Source organism: Marmota flaviventris, chromosome 1 (genome assembly GCF_047511675.1).
Source record: "Marmota flaviventris isolate mMarFla1 chromosome 1, mMarFla1.hap1, whole genome shotgun sequence".
Taxonomy (NCBI): Eukaryota; Metazoa; Chordata; class Mammalia; order Rodentia; family Sciuridae; genus Marmota; species Marmota flaviventris.
Window position 1 is genome coordinate 24,784,230 of NC_092498.1, and position 17,837 is coordinate 24,802,066.

At 35.9% G+C, this 17,837-nt stretch overlaps 1 protein-coding gene across 1 annotated transcript in view; it reads left to right on the forward strand.

The window, feature by feature from the left end:
• LOC114108465 (A-kinase anchor protein 9) overlaps window positions 1-17,396 on the forward strand; it is an 86,406-nt gene extending 69,010 nt beyond the window's left edge. The window contains 13 exon segments of the mRNA XM_071612027.1: window positions 3,533-3,752; window positions 4,434-4,584; window positions 6,085-6,750; window positions 6,989-7,188; window positions 7,497-7,602; window positions 9,453-9,635; window positions 10,528-10,728; window positions 11,633-11,862; window positions 13,973-14,058; window positions 15,007-15,136; window positions 15,652-15,719; window positions 15,722-15,790; window positions 16,845-17,396. Of these exon segments, the coding sequence (XP_071468128.1) occupies window positions 3,533-3,752; window positions 4,434-4,584; window positions 6,085-6,750; window positions 6,989-7,188; window positions 7,497-7,602; window positions 9,453-9,635; window positions 10,528-10,728; window positions 11,633-11,862; window positions 13,973-14,058; window positions 15,007-15,136; window positions 15,652-15,719; window positions 15,722-15,790; window positions 16,845-16,882 (2,348 nt within the window). The 3' untranslated portion in view covers window positions 16,883-17,396.
• Window positions 17,397-17,837: the final 441 nt, after the last annotated feature.

Consider the following 17,837-nt stretch of genomic DNA (forward strand, 5'->3'; position numbering starts at 1 on the left):
TTTTTCTGAGTATACATGTTGAAGAATCATATTGGTCATGTAGTCACATATATACATACAGTAATAATATCTGTTTCATTCTACTATCTTTCCTATCCCTACATTCCCTCCCCTCTTCTCCCATCACTTCCCTCTACCTAATCTGAGGTAACCCTATTCTTCCCTACTACCCCCCACCTTATTGTGAATTAGCATTCACAAATTAGAGAAAACATTTGGCCTTTAGTTTTATGGGATTGGCTTATTTTGCTTACCATGATATTCTCCTACTCCAACCATTTTCTGGCAAATGCCGTAATTTCACTCTCCTTTAAAGCTCTGAGTAATATTCCATTGAGTATATATACCACATTTTCTTTATCCATTCATCTGTTGATTGACACCTACGTTGGTTCCATTGATAAGCTATTGTGAATTGAACTGCTATAAACATTGATACAGCTGCATCACTATAGTATGCTGATTTTAAGTCCTTTGGGTATATAAACCAAGGAATGGGATAGCTGGGTCAAAGGGTGGTTCCATTCCCAGTTTTCTGAGGAATCTCCAAACTGCTTTCCATAGTGGTTGCACCAATTTGCAGTCCCTCCAGCAATGTATGAGTATGCCTTTTCCACCACATCCTCACCAACATTTGTTGTTGCCTATTCTTGATGATTGATTGCCATTCTGACAGGAGTGAGATGAAATCTTAGAATAGTTTTGATTTGCATTTCTCTAATTGCTAGAGATGTTGAACTCTCTTAAAGCTGTACATTAAGAAAGGTGTTTTACATACTAGAGGATAACTACCTAAAGGAAAAGGAAATCCATAATGAAAGTAGCCATTTCTTTTTTAATCCCTCTTTTTAAAAATTTAACTATAACAACATACAGAAAAGTGAACAGTTCAACTCTTCAGTATGACATTTTTTTAAATTTTTTTAATATTTATTTTTTAGTTGTTGTTGGACTTAATACCTTTTTTTAAAAAAATTTATTTATTTTTATGTGGTGCTGAGGATTGAACCCAGGGCCTCACACATGATAGGCGAGCACTCTACTGCTGAGACATAACTCCAGCCCCAGTATGACATTATTATATGAATGTCTATGGAGGAGACATTGCTTGTGTTAAGAAGTAGAACATTCTGAAGCCCCCTCTTTAGCAACTTAGAGGTTATCCTGATTTTTCTTTAGTTTTATTACTAATTTATATATTCCAAAATCATATATGTTTAAAGTTTTTCTATTTTTGAACTTTATCTGTATATTTTATGTCTTCTGTCACCTTCCTGAATTATCCCAACTTACTGCATTTATCTATAGTTCATTTTTGTTACCATGCAGAATTCTCTTGTTTGGATATTCTACAACTTATATTTCATTCTGTGGTTGATTAGATTTGGATTGTTTCTGCTTTTTAGCTATTAGAGTCATTGCTGTTGTGGACACTGTTGCAAAGTGTTTCTGATGCAATTGTACTTATGTCTTTCTAGGAGTGAAATTGCTGGGTCATAGAATTCATATCTTTAAATTTATTAGAGAACACCAAACGATTTTAAAAGAGTAGTTTTGTTAGGGGCTGCGGTTGGGGCTCACAGGTAGAGTACTCACCTAGCATATTGGAGGCCCTGGGTTTGATCCTCAGCACCACATAAAAATAAATAAAATAAAGATATTGTGTCCAACTACAACTAAAAAATAAATCTTTTTTAAAAAATGTAGTTTTGTCAATTTGTGCATGCACTAGCAGTATATGAGAGTTGTGTTATATACAACTTTGCCAACTTTCCAGTATTGTTAGACCTTTGCTGCCAATCCGTTTGGCGTGCAGTACATAATTGTAGTTTTAATTGATTTTAATTATTCAAGTGGCTTAGTGCTTTTTCATATGATTATCAACTATTTGGATTATTGTTTTTGTGATATGCTTGCTTGGATCTTTTCCCCACTTTCTGATAAAAGTCTATATAATTTAACTGTAAATGGAAATCATTATTAAATTCTCATCTATTGAGGACACATGCATCTTTAGTAACTGTTTCATGTAGTGATGATAGAAACACCTGTGCTTTTGCAGACTTTAAAATCACCACACAAGCTCAAAATTTGTCATTGAAAAGCTGAATCATGTTAACATGAAAACAGGTATAATAAGTTAAACATATCCCTGTAGACAAAGGCTTAATTGAAAAGTTTTAGAGGTAATTAATATTGTTTATATAGAATGCTATTGAAGTCTTAATGAGTATCTCTGTAGATTCATGTTTATATGTGTAAATTATTAACCTCTACCCCTAAGAAATAGTTTTAAAAGCTAAATTAACATGATTATCATCTAAAGTCAATGTTATGTCCTTCTTGTAATATCATTCTTACTAATTGTAATGTCTGTTGATGAACTTTGCTAGAATTTTAAGTAAAAACTTTTCTTATTAAATATGTAATGTTACATATTTATGGTGGAATAGAAAAAACAAGAGAGTAAAAATCACATCTTGAGTCACATAAATCCTAAAATAATGACTATTTAACACCCAAGTAAATATGTCTACAGACCTTTTCAATGTCCATATGTACATAAGTATATTTTCTGTCATAAAAACAGGATCCTGATGCATATTTTGTAACCTGTTTTTACTTAACATGTATAAGATTTTAGTTCGGGGACGGAACTCAACCACTGAGCCCTCTTTTATATTTTATGTAAATACAGAGTCTCACTGAGTTGCTTAGCACCTCACCATTCCTGAGGCTGGCTTTGAACTCATGATCCTCCTGCGCCACTAGGATTACAGGCTTGACCACCACACCTGGCCGAGATTTAAATTCTTGAGTTTGTTTTCATTGTAACAAATGTGTATTATGGAGGGTTTGGTTCGTTTTTATTGAAAAAAACAAGATCTCAACTGGAGTTTGGACTTCTATTTCTGGAACAGTTATAAAAGTAAAGTTCCTAAGGACTGTCTGCAAAGAGAGGTTGAACAAAAGAAGCAAACAGTGCCAACCATTATAGTCATAGATACATGAATAACTCCTACAAGTACTATGTGTGATTTTCAAAAGTTCTTGGAGGGCTGGAGTTGTGGCTAACTGTGTGAGGCACTGGGTTCAATCCCCAGCACCACATAAAAATAAATAAATAAATGTATTGTGTCCATCTACAACTAAAATTAATAAATAAAGAAATTTTTTTATATTTTTTAGTTTTAGGTGGACACATTATCTTTGTTTTTACATTTATGTGGTGCTGAGGATAAAACCCAGTGCCTCATGCATGCTAGGCAAGCGCTCTACCACTGAGCCACAACCCCAGCCCCTGTTGTTAAACTTTTATCATTTTCATAAATACTTCTGAAATCTTGGCCACTACCACTATGAGGAAAACATGCATAAAGTTTATTTGTATTAAACTTTGGGGACTGTAATCCTTTCATGATTGCTTTGCAGTTATCTCCTATGTTACAAATCAGTTCTTATCAATAAAATATTTATAAACCAAATAGGAGTTACTAGGTTAAATTATAAATATTGATCATTTTTTCTTTAGAACTTTTGGAATATACTATGCAGCAGAAGCAGTCTCAAATTCTGGAGATGCAAGTGGAGCTCAGCAGTATGAAAGACAAAGCAAGTGAACTTCAAGAACACCTGAGTTCAGAAAAAATGGTAGTTGCTGAACTAAAAAATGAAATTGCACAAACGGAATTGGAACTTGAAACAACACTCAAGGCACAGCATAAGCATCTAAAGGAACTAGAAGCATTCAGGTATACCACACTTCCTAATTATAAACGTGTATTAGTGAAGGAATTGGAGTACTTTTGTCATAAATATTATGCAGATATTATAAAAATAAAATACATGTTGTTTAAGTAGCATGTGATTTTGTTATTTATGGGAAAAAACTACAGTAGAGGGTGAAAATCCCCAATTTTTCCAAATTATAAGTTTAAGATTGTTTTGGCCCAATCTGTATTGTGGCCCTCAGTTCTATTTGAGACTTGTATAAGATATACTTGTGATCTTTGTTTTACCTCCAGCCAATATGAACTTAACCTTTATGATCTCAATGTGTTTCAGAATTTAGTTAGCTAAAATACACAGTATTTGAAGATATAACGCTTAGGAAAAGGATATATTTGTTGGTATAAATACTAAGGTATTTCGTTTGTAAAAATGCATGACAATTCCCATGTTCAGTAAAAGACAAGGGAAATGTTTTGTTAATATTCTTTTCTAGAAACAGATTGGATAATTGTTACAGTGGTAAATAATGGTAGTTGTACAGGTAATTTGAAATAAACCACAGTTAATCCTTAATCTCTAAATAGTTTATATTTTTCTATTAGGTAGTTTATAATGTGCCTCAGCCCTTTAGTGAAAATGTTGCCTGTTTCTCTCAATACATAGAATAGTTTTATGAAAGTTCATTTAATCATTTTATTTAGATTCAAAGTAAAAGACAAGACAGATGAACTACATTTGCTTAATGATACACTAGCAAGTGAACAGAAAAAATCAAGAGAGCTCCAGTGGGCCTTAGAGAAGGAAAAAGCCAAATTGGGACGCAGTGAAGAGAGAGATAAAGAACAACTTGAGGTATTCTCTTTGCCCTTCTATTTTTTGAAAATCTAAACTCTTGAGATTTTTCTCTAAAATGTCAACCTTAATCGCTGGGATTGTGGCTCAGTGGTAGAGCGCTTGCCTAGCACGTGTGGGGCACTGGGTTCAAACCTCAGCACCACGTAAAAATAAATAAATAAAATAAAGGTGTTGTGTCCCTCTACAACTAAAAAAATGTTTTTTAAAAAATGACAACCTTAGACTCTTGTATGTGTTGAATATTGTTGTAGTGTTATCTAAACTGAATTATGAGGAAATGTTAATGGTACGATAAATTTTTGTTACATCCGAGGAAGCAGACAGATTGCTCTGCTGCACCATATTTTGGGGATATGAATTAGTACACACACATTTTGATAAATAGGGCAGTTGTGTCGGTTTAATACTAAAGTAGTTTTTTGGTTCCTGTTTCCTCTTAAAGAAGGATAAAAAGAATACTTTCCTGGTACCAGGGGCCCTTCTGTTACACTTCAGGAATATTTAAAATGAACATTGGGGGCTGGGGCTCATGTGGTAGAGTGCTCACCTAGCATGCGTGAGGCACTGGATTCGATCATCAGCACCACATAAAAAAAAAAAAGGTATTGTGTCCACCTATAAATATATATAAATATATTTTTTAAAAACTAAAAAAAGAACAACATTAGGCTTTCTCAGAAACTTATTCATACAGAAGCACTTAACAATAAAAAAACACTATTAATATAGTGAAACTGTGAAGCAAAAACACATTTGGAGAAATGTTCCCTGCTTCATATTTAACTATGTAAGATTAATATTTAAGATTAAAAGTGTTATTATTTTACCAAGCTTTTTTGGAGGGAAGGAGGGGTGCATTGTAACAACAATAGTGAGATTCATTATGCCACATTTGTACATGAACATAACATAATTTGATCAGTCTTATTCCCCAGTAGCTCCCCTTTCATCCGCCTCTTCTCCTCTGATTCCCTTCCTCTACTGGTCTGCCTTCTTTTATTTATTTTTTATTTAGTACATTATAATTGCATGTAAATATAATAACATAATATAATTCATTGTGTTGTATATGTACATGAACAGAGCATAATTGATTAGATTTCATTCCCCAGTACTTCTCTATGGCCTCCCTTTCTCTCTCCATCTTGATGCCTTTCTTCTACTGGTCTTCTTTCTGCTTTCATGAGATTCCTTCCCCCCTGCCCCCTCTCCTCCTGTCTCTCTAGCTTCCACAAATGAGAGAAAATTTAATAAACTGAACAAAAGTTGTATTTTCTGTTACCAAATACTACCAATTTAATATTAATAAAGGTGTAATCATGTATTTACAAAGCTTTTTTTGGGGGGGAGTGGGGGATGCTGGGGATCGAACCCTGAGCCTTGTATATGCAAGGCAAGTATTCCACAACTGAGCTACATTCCCAGCCACTACAAAACATTTTTAATGAAGTTATTTGATTTTTAAGTTTTTAAGTTATTTGATTTTTCTCTCACAAGGACTTGAAATTTTCACTTGAGGATCAAAAACAGAGAAATATTCAACTAAACCTACTTTTGGAAGAACAGAGACAACTACTAAATGAATCACAGCAGAAAACAGAATCACAGAGAATGCTATATGATGCCCAGTTATCAGAAGTACAAGGCCGAAACTTGGAGCTTCAAGTACTTCTTGAGTCTGAAAAAATTCGTATTCAAGAAATGAGTAGTATTCTAGATAGGGAACGGCAGTTCCATGCACAGCTACATAGCAGTGACAGTAGTGGGCAGCTTCAGTCATCATTACCCTCAGATGACCTACTTATAGAGCTACAGAAAGAGCTGGAGGAAAAACACCGTCGTATAGTAGAGTTGTTAAATGAAACTGAAAAATACAAACTGGATTCTTTGCAAATGAGACAGCAAATGGAAAAAGATAGACAGGTTCACAGGAAGACGTTGCAGACAGAACAGGAGGCCAATACTGAGGGGCAGAAAAAAATGCGTGAGCTCCAGTCCAAAGTTGAAGATCTTCAGCGCCAGCTGGAGGAGAAGAGGCAACAAGTTTATAAGTTAGACCTTGAAGGAAAGCGATTGCAGGGAATTATGCTGGAATTCCAGACACAAGAACTAGAACGAGAAGAAAAACGAAGTAGACGAATTCTATATCAGAATCTTAATGAGGTAAATTGACACTTTGTTTCTTTTTAAATATATTTTAAGTTATTTGAGCAAGTTACTTGCCCCTTGAGCAAAAACTTTTGATATTGATTAAAGTATTTAAATAGTTAAGTGAAAATTATTCAAAATTAATTCTATAAACCTTATTTGGAATATAAACAATAATTGTGCTCCCTCTTAAGAAAGAATATGAAACGCTATATGTTTATAATTATTGTTTTGTTTTATCCAAAATCACCAGCCAACCACCTGGAGCTTAACTAATGATCGAACAAGGAATTGGGTTCTTCAACAGAAAATAGAAGGAGAGACAAAAGAATCAAATTACCCTGAAATGAATGGAGGGGAAACTGGTTATAACCATGAAATAGAAATGCTCAGACAAAAGCTTCAACTTGTGGCTTCAAAACTGCACCATCTAGCCCAGAAAGCCTCTAATAGGTTAGACTTTTCTGTCTTATCTTCAGAAATGGCATTCTTAGACAGGCTAGGTAGACTCTGTCCCTTATGAATAGGTAGCCAAGAGTAGAGAATTAAAATTTTAAAGATGATGCATATTTACATTAGGAAACATCATTCTTTAAAAATAGCCCATGTGTCTGAAAATACCTTAACACTTAACCCAGGAAAAGAGAACAATTAGCCTAAGGAATAAGTGATAAGCAAAGCAGTGTGTCCCCTAATCTGTGGTGTTTGTGTTAGTAAGCATCCCTGAGGAGGTCTGTATTGACTTTGTCTTTTCTTTGAAGACTACAGTTTGAAACAGCAGATGATGAAGCTTTCATTTGGGCACAGGAAACTATTGATGAAATTACTTTACAATTACAGAAATTAACTCACCAACCAGGTGAAGAGGTAAGACTTTTAATTAAAACTCTTTGTAAAATATAAAGAGCAAAGATTTAATAGAAATTATGAATCATGGGCCTGAAGTTGTGGCTCAGTGGTAGAGAGCTTGCCTAGCATATGTAAGGCACTGGGTTCGATTCTCAGCACAGCATGTAAATGAATGAATAAAATAAACGTCCATCAACATCTTGAAAAAATATATATGAATCATTTGAAACTGGCAGTATATGCTATATAAGCATTTTGATCTTTTATTAAATTTTAAATATAACATTTGCCAAGTTACATTGGCCTCTTTTTAAGAGACCAGGCTTTTTGAAAGAGCAGTCTGAGATGTACCCTCACCACTCCATAAAACCACCTGCAGAATCCTACCAGTGTCTTCACAAGTGACTAATCTGATAAATCTCCTCACTCCCTTTCTTTCTTGACTTTGTAGAATTTGACATTTTCAGTGTCTTCCACCTTCTTGAACCCTTCTCTTTCCTTGCCTTTTATGTCAGTATTCTTTCATCTGCTTCTTTATCGGTTTCTTTCATATGTTCCTCTTCTATCATTTTTCATGTTTTTATCTATTCATATTTTTATCATTCCCATAGCCTGAGTGCTCACTACACTTAGCAAGTGATAATATATTTTATATTGAGCACCTACTATATGCCATGTACTATACTAAGTCCTAGGGATACAATGAACAAATTTGACAGAAATCTTACCCTCATGAAGATTATTGTCAAGTAGACAGTAGCTCCATTATAGACCTTTGACCTGGACTCCAAGTTCATTTAATGATTAACACCTTTTCTTTAAGAAGTATCCCCCAGGGCTGGGGTTGTGGCTCAGTAGAGGAGCACTCGCCTAGCGCTGTGCAAGGCCCTGTGTTCAATCCTCAGCACCACATAAAAATAGTAAAACAAAGGTATTGTGTCCAACTACAACTAAAAAATAAATATTAAAAAAAAGAAGAAGAAATATACCCCATAGTGTCTTAGGAAATTCCCAGGCACCTTCCAAATTGAACATCATCTTCCCTTTCTCCCTCATGCCCTAGACCCCCTTTCTGGTCATTGGCATCACCCAGTATAAAACCCAAGCCACCATGCACTGTTTTCCTTCACCCTTGACCTGTACATCTAAGCAGTCACTAAGTTCTATGTCTTCTACCTCCTTAAATATCCATCCCATTTGCCCAGGGCTGGGGATGTGGCTCAAGCGGTAACGCGCTTCCCTGGTATTCGCGGGGCGCTGGGTTCAATCCTCAGCACCACATAAAAATAAAATAAAGATGTTGTGTCCACTGAAAACTAAAAAAATAAATATTAAAAACTTCTCTCCCCCCCTCCCCTTCCCCCTCCCCTCCCCCTCCCTCCCCCCTCCCCCCCTCTCCCCCCCCTCCTCCTTCTTCTTCTTCTTCTCTCTCTCTCTCTCTCTATCTATCTCTCTCTGTCTCTCGAGGAGTTTGCCTAACACTTGGACATTGTATCTACCCTAATTTACTTTACTGTGCACATGGCTACCAAAGGAACTTTGTTTGTGGCAAGCTCCTGCTGAAAGCCTTTCATGGCTCACAAAGACTCTCCATTGCCCTCATTTATGTCTGTTATTCATAAGTGAAGCAGCTTTTACTCTCTAGCCTTACCAAGCAATTTACAGCTCCCTAAAAGCAATATACTCTTGCATAAACCTTTGAGCTTTTATATGTGCCTTTCCTTCTGTTTACTAGATTTTTTTCTTGCTTGCTAAATTTCTATGATTTAACCAAGCAACAGTTTGTGAAATCTATTGCTCTCCGTGCCTCGTCACACTTTCACATATATTTGTGCTTGTGTGATCTAACATCCATTTTATTTTTTCAGCCTACCTTAGTATTACCAGGTACTTCTGGGTGTTCATTGACTGAAAGACTACTCAGACAAAATACTGAACTGACAGGATATATCAGCCAACTGACTGAAGAAAAGAATAATTTGAGGAATGTGGTCGTGAATATGGAAGAGCAGTTGAGGCGCTGTCAACAGACAGGAACTGGTGGAGATTATGTACGTCATTTTAGAAGTAGTGCCAAGTTACAGTTTCTGCTATCTAATTTTGGTTCTTAACCCTGAATGTAAAAGCATCAGGTCAGTTGTGTAGGAGGATCTGTGGAAATTTTTATAGGGATGACTGTAATATTAATAGCTATTATTTTGTTGAGGGAGCCGTCTCTATACCAGACTCTGAGAAAACTGACCTTAAGTCATAATCCAATCTACGTCTGTGAATCTCCAAAGACAGATACAGTATTGACTGTCAGCAGACATGTGTAGAGAAATGTTCAACGTGAATCCTCACTGTTGTCTTCATTATTTACCACTTACTGTGTTTATGACTCAAGTGGAAGATGCTTTGAAATTATATATTTCAGTATCTCCATTTCTCTAGTAAGGGCTCCACATTTGGACCCCCATGTCCATCTCTTAAGTCTCTCAACATTTTTAGTAAAAGCTCTGCTAGATCTGATAAACCTTTTCTGTGGCTAGGCTTTCACCAAGGACTTTTAGGGGTAAAGATAATCTACTCAGCAAAATGACCATATACTTGGAGTGAGTAAATATTTTTTAATACCAGCTGAGATTGACTTTGAGGATGGAAACTAAGACTAGATATCCATGATAGGGGTACTTTTAATATCTTTAATTCAGCTTTTTCTTCAGAGATATGTTCTTTATGTAAGTAGTTGGGCACTGTGGCACACACCTATGATGCTAGTAATTCAGAGACTGAGGCAAGAGGATTACAAGTTTGAGGCCAACTTCAGCATCTTAGACCCTGTCTCAAAACAAAATATAAAGGGCTAGGGACATGATTAAAGTGGTAGAGTGCCTCTGGGTTCAAGCCCTGGTACCACCAACAAGGGCAGGAAATTATATAAGTGGGCTGTTGTCTCTTCAGTCTTCTAGGTTTTTATTCTGTGGTGATGCCAACCTTGAAGCCATTATTGCTTCTGAAGAAGAAATATGGATCATGGAAAAATCAGCTCTTCAGAAAACCTTAAAAAAAACGGAAGCTGAAGTATATAAACTGAAAGCTGAACTGAGAAATGACACTTTACTTCAGAATCTGAACTCTGATTCTGAAAATACCTCACTAAAGGTAGGTGACATCTTCCTTCTAATGATAGTCCTCCATTTTTTGCCTTTTTTTCATCTCTCTGCCCTTACTCAAACAGACTAAAGAAATGTGGGTGGCGCTCAGGTTGTCTCCGGAGGCCATTCAGTGTGTTGTGATTCCAAGGTCTCTAGCATGTCACAGAAGGTTTGTGAAGAGGCATGCCTCTTCTGGGAGGACTGGTAACAGGTTAAGCTCAATCACGGTGTCAACACCCAGAGCTGGTTGTCCTTCCGCCCACAGTTTCTATCTCAATAGACAAACAGTACTGTTGTCTTTTCAATTCCTTACAAACATACTGCTACTGTCAGTGTAAGAACATTGTGCCCTAAGATGGGAAGCCCTTGGAGTAGCCTCTCTAATGTGTAGAGATTAATATTGCATAATCACTTAATGTAAAATCCAAAATAAAGAGAAAGAAAAGTATTGGGAATATTTATTCTGATTATGGAATAAACATAAATTTATGACTCATACAGTAACAGAATAATTGGCTTATTTAAAAAGCTAAATAGATGCGTGACCACAATAATAAAATAGCTCCATGAAATTTTAAAAATTCTCGGATGAAAAAGATAGCTCTATACATAAGAAAACACAAATGATTATAGGAAGACAAAAATATTTACAATAATATCATGAACAGGGGCTAAAAAACTCAAACTAAAACCATAACTATAATATTTACATACCATTGACTACAAAGTGGCAAAGTTATAATGGTTAAAGTTACATAAACCTTCAACTTTGCTGATGAAGCTAAAAACAGTACCTGCCATCCTACAACTGCTTTTTTTTTTTTTTTAATCTAGGTAATAATCATCCCCTAGAGAACAATTTGAATGACTTCTTAATAATGACTTTATGTTCTTCCCTTCTTTAAATGTAGAGGACTTATGGTAAATACTTGAGGGCAGAAAGTTTTCGTAAAGCTCTCATTTATCATAAGAAATACCTGCTGCAATTATTGGGCGAATTCCAAGAATGTGAGAATGCCACCATAACGCTCCTTGCCTGGATGCGGGGTCAGCCAGCCTTCACCAATCTGGAGTTCATCAGCCGCCCAAAGGGCTTAGCCAGATTTCGTTCAGCTGTCAGAGTGTCCATTGCAATTTCACGGTAAAGTTCTTGAAAGAAAATTGATTTTATTCAGAGACCCTCTAAAGGGATGTTTGTCCTGTAATTCTAGCTACTCAGAAGGCTAAGGCAGGAGCATTGCAAGTTTGAGGCCAGTCTCAGCAACCTATTGAGACACTATGTCAAAATAAAAAGCAAAAAAGGGTTGGGGATATGGCTCAGTGGTAGAGCAGTTCTGGATTTAATCTCCAGTACCATAGGGAGGGAAAAAAAGTTTGTATAGTATTTCTTTGCCATCCCTAAAATATAACTTTCTCTCTGGGTTTTCATCCTTTTAGCAGGGATTCTTTATTCTGTACTGTGTAAATATACCCTTTGGAAAGGGCCTTCTTAGGTACATGCAGCTGGTGACTCAAGCTGGCACATCCAGTCCAATTGTCATTTTTTAATTTGAATAGACCTATGAACTAGCTTATACATACATAGACATAAGAGATATCATAAAAAGGAAAAGTTTTTTTGAAAAATCACACCTTAGGCTGGCAGACATCTGTCTTCCTTTCCTACTAAAATAACCTGTTTTTGTACCCAGCTCTGGAAAGCCCTGGTCTACCTCTGCATTCAGGTCCAAGGTTGGCCTTCAGGGATTCTGCTAGTGCTTTTGTCACTCTTTTCCTAGTAGTTCCAAGCTAGGAACTTTGGCATTCATTCCGTATGTGGTTGAAACTACCTTGTAGTCCTGAACTACTACTGTCCTCTAATCTAACTAGTAGATAAGATAATCAGGGGCTGGGGCTGAGGCTCAGTGGTAGGGCGCTTGGCTAGCATGTATGAGGCACTGGGTTTGATCCCCAGCACCACATAAAAATAAAGGTTTGTGTCCATCTACAACTAAAAAAATAAAATAAATTTTTAAAAGATCACTCAGACACTTAGGCTTCTCCATGTGTACCCTCCTTTTTATTTCTCTGAAACTCAGCAGAGTCCCAAAGGAATTTTGTTTCTTAAAGTAGTTCTTGTCAGGTCACATTTGATGCTTCTTCAAAGGATTTTGCTTTTTTTTTTTTTCTTCTTCTGAAAAATATGAGTTTTGCTTTTGTTTCTGTGTTTTTAAACTGGAAACTTGAGTTTCCTTAGTTCCAAATGTCAGTTCACAAATGAGAAAAAGGGGACAAGGAGGGGTTATAAACCCAGTAGGCACAATTAGCCTGGTCTCTCTATTGCACCCATGCTGGCTCTCTAAAAGCAGCTCAGGTCTAACCTGTTTGTCTTCCACCGTGCCTGCCTCTTCTCCTTATTGTAGTCTCACACTCCAGTTTCTCCTTTCCCACTTCTCATTCCCAACATCACCTTGTGTCTGGCAAACAAAGGATAAGCACTGGCAGATACATTGATGAAAAAGATGTAATACCTGCCTAAAATCCAAAGACAGCTCACTTTCTGTTGGGGAAGGGCCATATGCACAGAACTTGGGGGACACTCATGTGAAGTCTCAGGAGTTAGCCAGTCATTTTGATTAGAGGAATTTGGGGAGACTTATATTTTGACTCTCTTAAAATTGAGTCTTGAAACACACTGGTTCCACAGCGTGCTCTCACCTTCAGAATTATGATCCTGACAGAGCCCTGGCACTCCAGAAAGCTCTCTAAGCCAAGATGGGCCATGCAGCAAACTTAATGCAGCTATATGATGACATTAATGCCCCCATTCATTTAAAGCCAGCATTGTTTTTTGTTCCTGGTCACATGGCCTCACCCATCCTCCAGCTCCCTCTTATGGGTCCTTCTATTCTTTTTTTCCTCTCATCTGCCTTTCATCCACTGTTCTGTTTCCTGCGGCTCCTTTCTTTCTGTGTAGTTTTGCCCTCCATCTCTTCCTGTCTCATTAATCCGTAAAGCTAGAACCTGATTCTGGTAACACCAAAGACCTCTGCTTCCCCTTGGAAATGAAGTGAGGGGAGCTTACAACTGTGTTCTTCTGTTCCAGTTAATTTTGCCATCAACCCAGGCACATGTACATAGTTTTGGATTAGGAAATTGTGATTATGTTGAAATCTTATTCTGTGTTCATATTTAAATAATTTTTGTAGAAGGTGTATTTTATGATCTTTATAGATATGCTGTGATGTCTTATCTTGGAATCTTTTTTTTAGAATGAAAATTTTGGTTCAACGGTGGCAGCAAGTCACAGATTCTAGTTCCACCAATGTTAACAGGGATGGCTTTGAACTGAATCCAGGTAAAGTCAAAATAGCATTTTTCTACATTTACAGCCCTCTAAAATTACTGAAAATGTAATATCTTTCAAATAGCAAATTCTGGAGCCAGTGTTTTCCAAAGATAAAGGAGCTTATAACTAACAAGGTTAGGGACTTCATTGTTTTAAAGAGAGTAAGAATTGCTGATTTTTATGGAGCACTGGTCTACACTAAGCCCTGCTTTTTTCATATATTCTGCCAACTTGATGTAATCACAATTACTATTATTCTCACTTTACAGATGAAAAATTTAGCACTGGAAAACACATGGTATTTGTCCCAGATTACCCAGTAGGGGCACTTAAGGCTCTCGGTTCAAGAGAGAATAGCTATTAGTCATGTAAAACGGTTATGGTTTGAAGTTTTCATGATCTAATAATACTCAAATCATTTGAGTTTACTACTACATTGTATAAAAATAAGAACAGTTAAAATTCCTTCTCTCTACACCTAGAATGAAGTAGAAAGAACATTAGGGCTTGAACATTTGGGATATAAGGATGAGGTCAAAAGCGGGAGAGCACAGAGTACAGAGAATCTACCTGGAGATATTCTACCAACAGTTTAGCAGCAGAGAAAAGGGAAATTTCCATGAAAGTATTTTGAAATATAAATGCTTGCACTGAGAAATTTTTATCTGTGTCATACCAAAAATTAGCAAATCTTGATTGCAATTTTTTTCCTATAAAAGGAGAGTGGAGTCATAAAGGATCTGGTTACATTAGTCTAATTTTTCTTATCCACATTATTTTTCCCCCAAATGATAACACATTCAGAAACCCTAAGATTGAGGTCTTTTAAGTAAGACAGCATGGTATAGTACACTATATTCACATGGTATAATACTGTTTTGTAGAAATGTTCAAGGGCTTGGTTTTTAGTTTTTGTTGTGTTTTGCTTTGTTTCTTAACATCTTGCATTACATTAAGGTGCTGAAAAGACTGACCCATTTTATCATTCTTCTGGTGAACTAGAGCTAGATGGAGAACCAAGACATACAACATACCGCTCAAGATCAGATCTGGATTCTCCTAGGTGCCTTTTACCGTTTCAAAATAGGTAAGAATTAAATGTATTAATATTTAACAGAGAAAGATGGACACTGATAGGACTCTGGCAGATGGACATGTTTAGTTGTAATTTGTTTAACCTATGGCCCAGAATCAAAGCTAGTTTTTAAATTTGTAAATGGTTTCTAAGGTTAAAGGAAACAGAGCTGATCAAATGTTGCTTACTATATGCAAGAGTTAGACATTGGAAAAAGTGTTGATTAAAATTGATAAGTCCCTGGCCGTTAGAGAAAATGTTAGTCTGCATGACAGATGCATTTTTACATATCCAACACTTACTGACAAACTGACAGGTTTTATACTTGGCATTTTCATGAAGCCCTAGCTTCTTTGAATTTATTGAAGACCAATTTCTTTCCCATCCCAAACTTAGAAGCATGGGGCATATAGATCATATAATATGTACGTGGCCTGCCTTTCGGGGGTGGGGGAGGAGGCAGGTGTGTAATGTGATTGCATTGTTTCTGGGTAATTTGGTTCATGTACATTGCTTTTAATCCTTAGGTCCCCAGGCACCCTAGCTGATTTAAATCCTGGTTCCACAGCGTGCTCTCACCTTCAGAATTATGATCCTATAGAGCCCTGGCAGATTATATCACTCAGCTAGAGGCACTACAAAGAAGACTTGGAACTGTACAGACAGGTGCTTAAGTTTAACCACTTATTGGTAGTGCCATAGTGCTAGACCCACAGCTCTCCTCATTTTGAAAGCTTAAACTGTGTAACCAGCAGCACAACTAACTTTAGAGTATTCAAGACATGATTTATCACCTCAAATCCTGCCCACCCCCAAATAATTCCCCTACTATCTCTTCATTCAGTAGATTGCTCATAGAAAACACATGATTGAAGACTAATGTGGGAAGGTGCTCTGAGGTAATGCATGGTAGAAAGTGGTGAGGCCTACAGATACTGGTGAGGAAGAGGATTGAGCACTTAGTACAACCATTATCCCTACTACTGCATGGTGCTTTTAAGAGTGATCCAAAAAAAAATCCTAACAATGATCTTTTACTTTTCTTTCCTCAAAAATATCAATATCATACTTGATAACAGAAGTGGATTCTCTATTCATTATGAGAAAACTTCTTTTCCCTGTCTTCCTTTAGTTCACTTCTGATCCAGAGATTTTGAATCATTTTAGTTTAACTGATTGTATTCAGTCTACTTTTACAGTTTTTTTTAAACTTTTATTAATGATTCTCTTTTCCTACTAGTCCCACAAACTGGACTAATATCAGATTATTTTGAGTTAGTAGTTATCTCTTCATTCATTCAAAAAATTCACTGTTTAACACAAGCAACTTGTAGTACTAGGAAACTCTCATTATTATAGTTGAAGTCTGTTTGTTGGTTAAAGGTTTGTTTTGTTTTAAGCATCCAAATTTCACAAGACCCAGAATCTGAAGACCAAAATATTTTTTAGGATATACTAAAAATATATAGAACTTCAACCTTTAGAACATTTTATATTAGCATGAGTCTCGCTTCCTTGCTTTAGAACCACTCTTGATGACTTGTAAATATAGTTGAAATCTCTTTAAAAATCAGTTGAACTATGAATAAGATGTTTAAGGAACAAAGGGCATTTTTTCTGATGGAGAGTTAAGAGTAATCTTTTTGTTATCTATACCAGCTAATTTATATAGAACAATCTAATTTAAAATCATGCAAAATGTCTTGTTTTTCTCTTACAGGTTCAACTACTACATTTCATAGTGGTGTGAGAAGATAATACTTTAAAAACATCAAAAGTTGAAGTGATTTTAAACAAATTCTCTTTTGTAAATCGAAGATTCTTTTGTGCTTTTATATTGTGAATATTTAATGGGACCAAAACAAACACAGCTTATGATTGTATCAGATCTCTTGCACATGAAAACAAACTGGAATTTGTACATACAAGCATTGTGTATGTATTCATGCACAGTGATCACTAAATTACATGTATATTTGCAGAATGTTAATTTAAATGATTAAATTATAAACCTTGTGTATTTATCAAATGGGTGAAAAGATTAAACTTTTGCCAATATGATACTGCTGAATGTGTAGCTTGCAGTGTCCTGCACTTTTCATTTAAGGCTACTGAAATTACATGTTTCTGCCTAATATATTTGCTACTGGTGATGAAGACAGAAGATATCACTTGTAGACACCTATTTTTGTATAATGGTAGAAGTTTTGAATTTTATGGGGTATTTTGTCAAAGCACTGAAAATAAAAATGACTTCACCATTTTCACCACACTGTATTTGAAACTTCTTCATTTTTAACTGAGCCATATAGTTCCTGGTGCATATCCTCATAAATTACTTATCTTAAATATGCAAGACCTTAGGATTCAAACAGAAAGTTGTCCTCATATAATTGGATATTAGGGTTTTTTATGAAGGTTTTCCCTCTGCCTTTCCATCAACTTATATCTAAGTATAATATTTCTTAAAAGCCATATTTATTCAATTACATTTGGTGTTACATGTATCTAACGGTATGTCTTTACAATCTGTGGTCCACTATGACACAAAAATCATTTAGCTCAAATAATCTAAATTTATTAAATAGATTTCAGCAGAATCAAACAGAATTCCTGCTGTCCAACACAATTCAGACTGGGAAGCTGTCACGGATGTTGTTTCTTTATCTAGAGTGTTCCCCAATAACATGGCAACTCACTAAAACAGCAATTG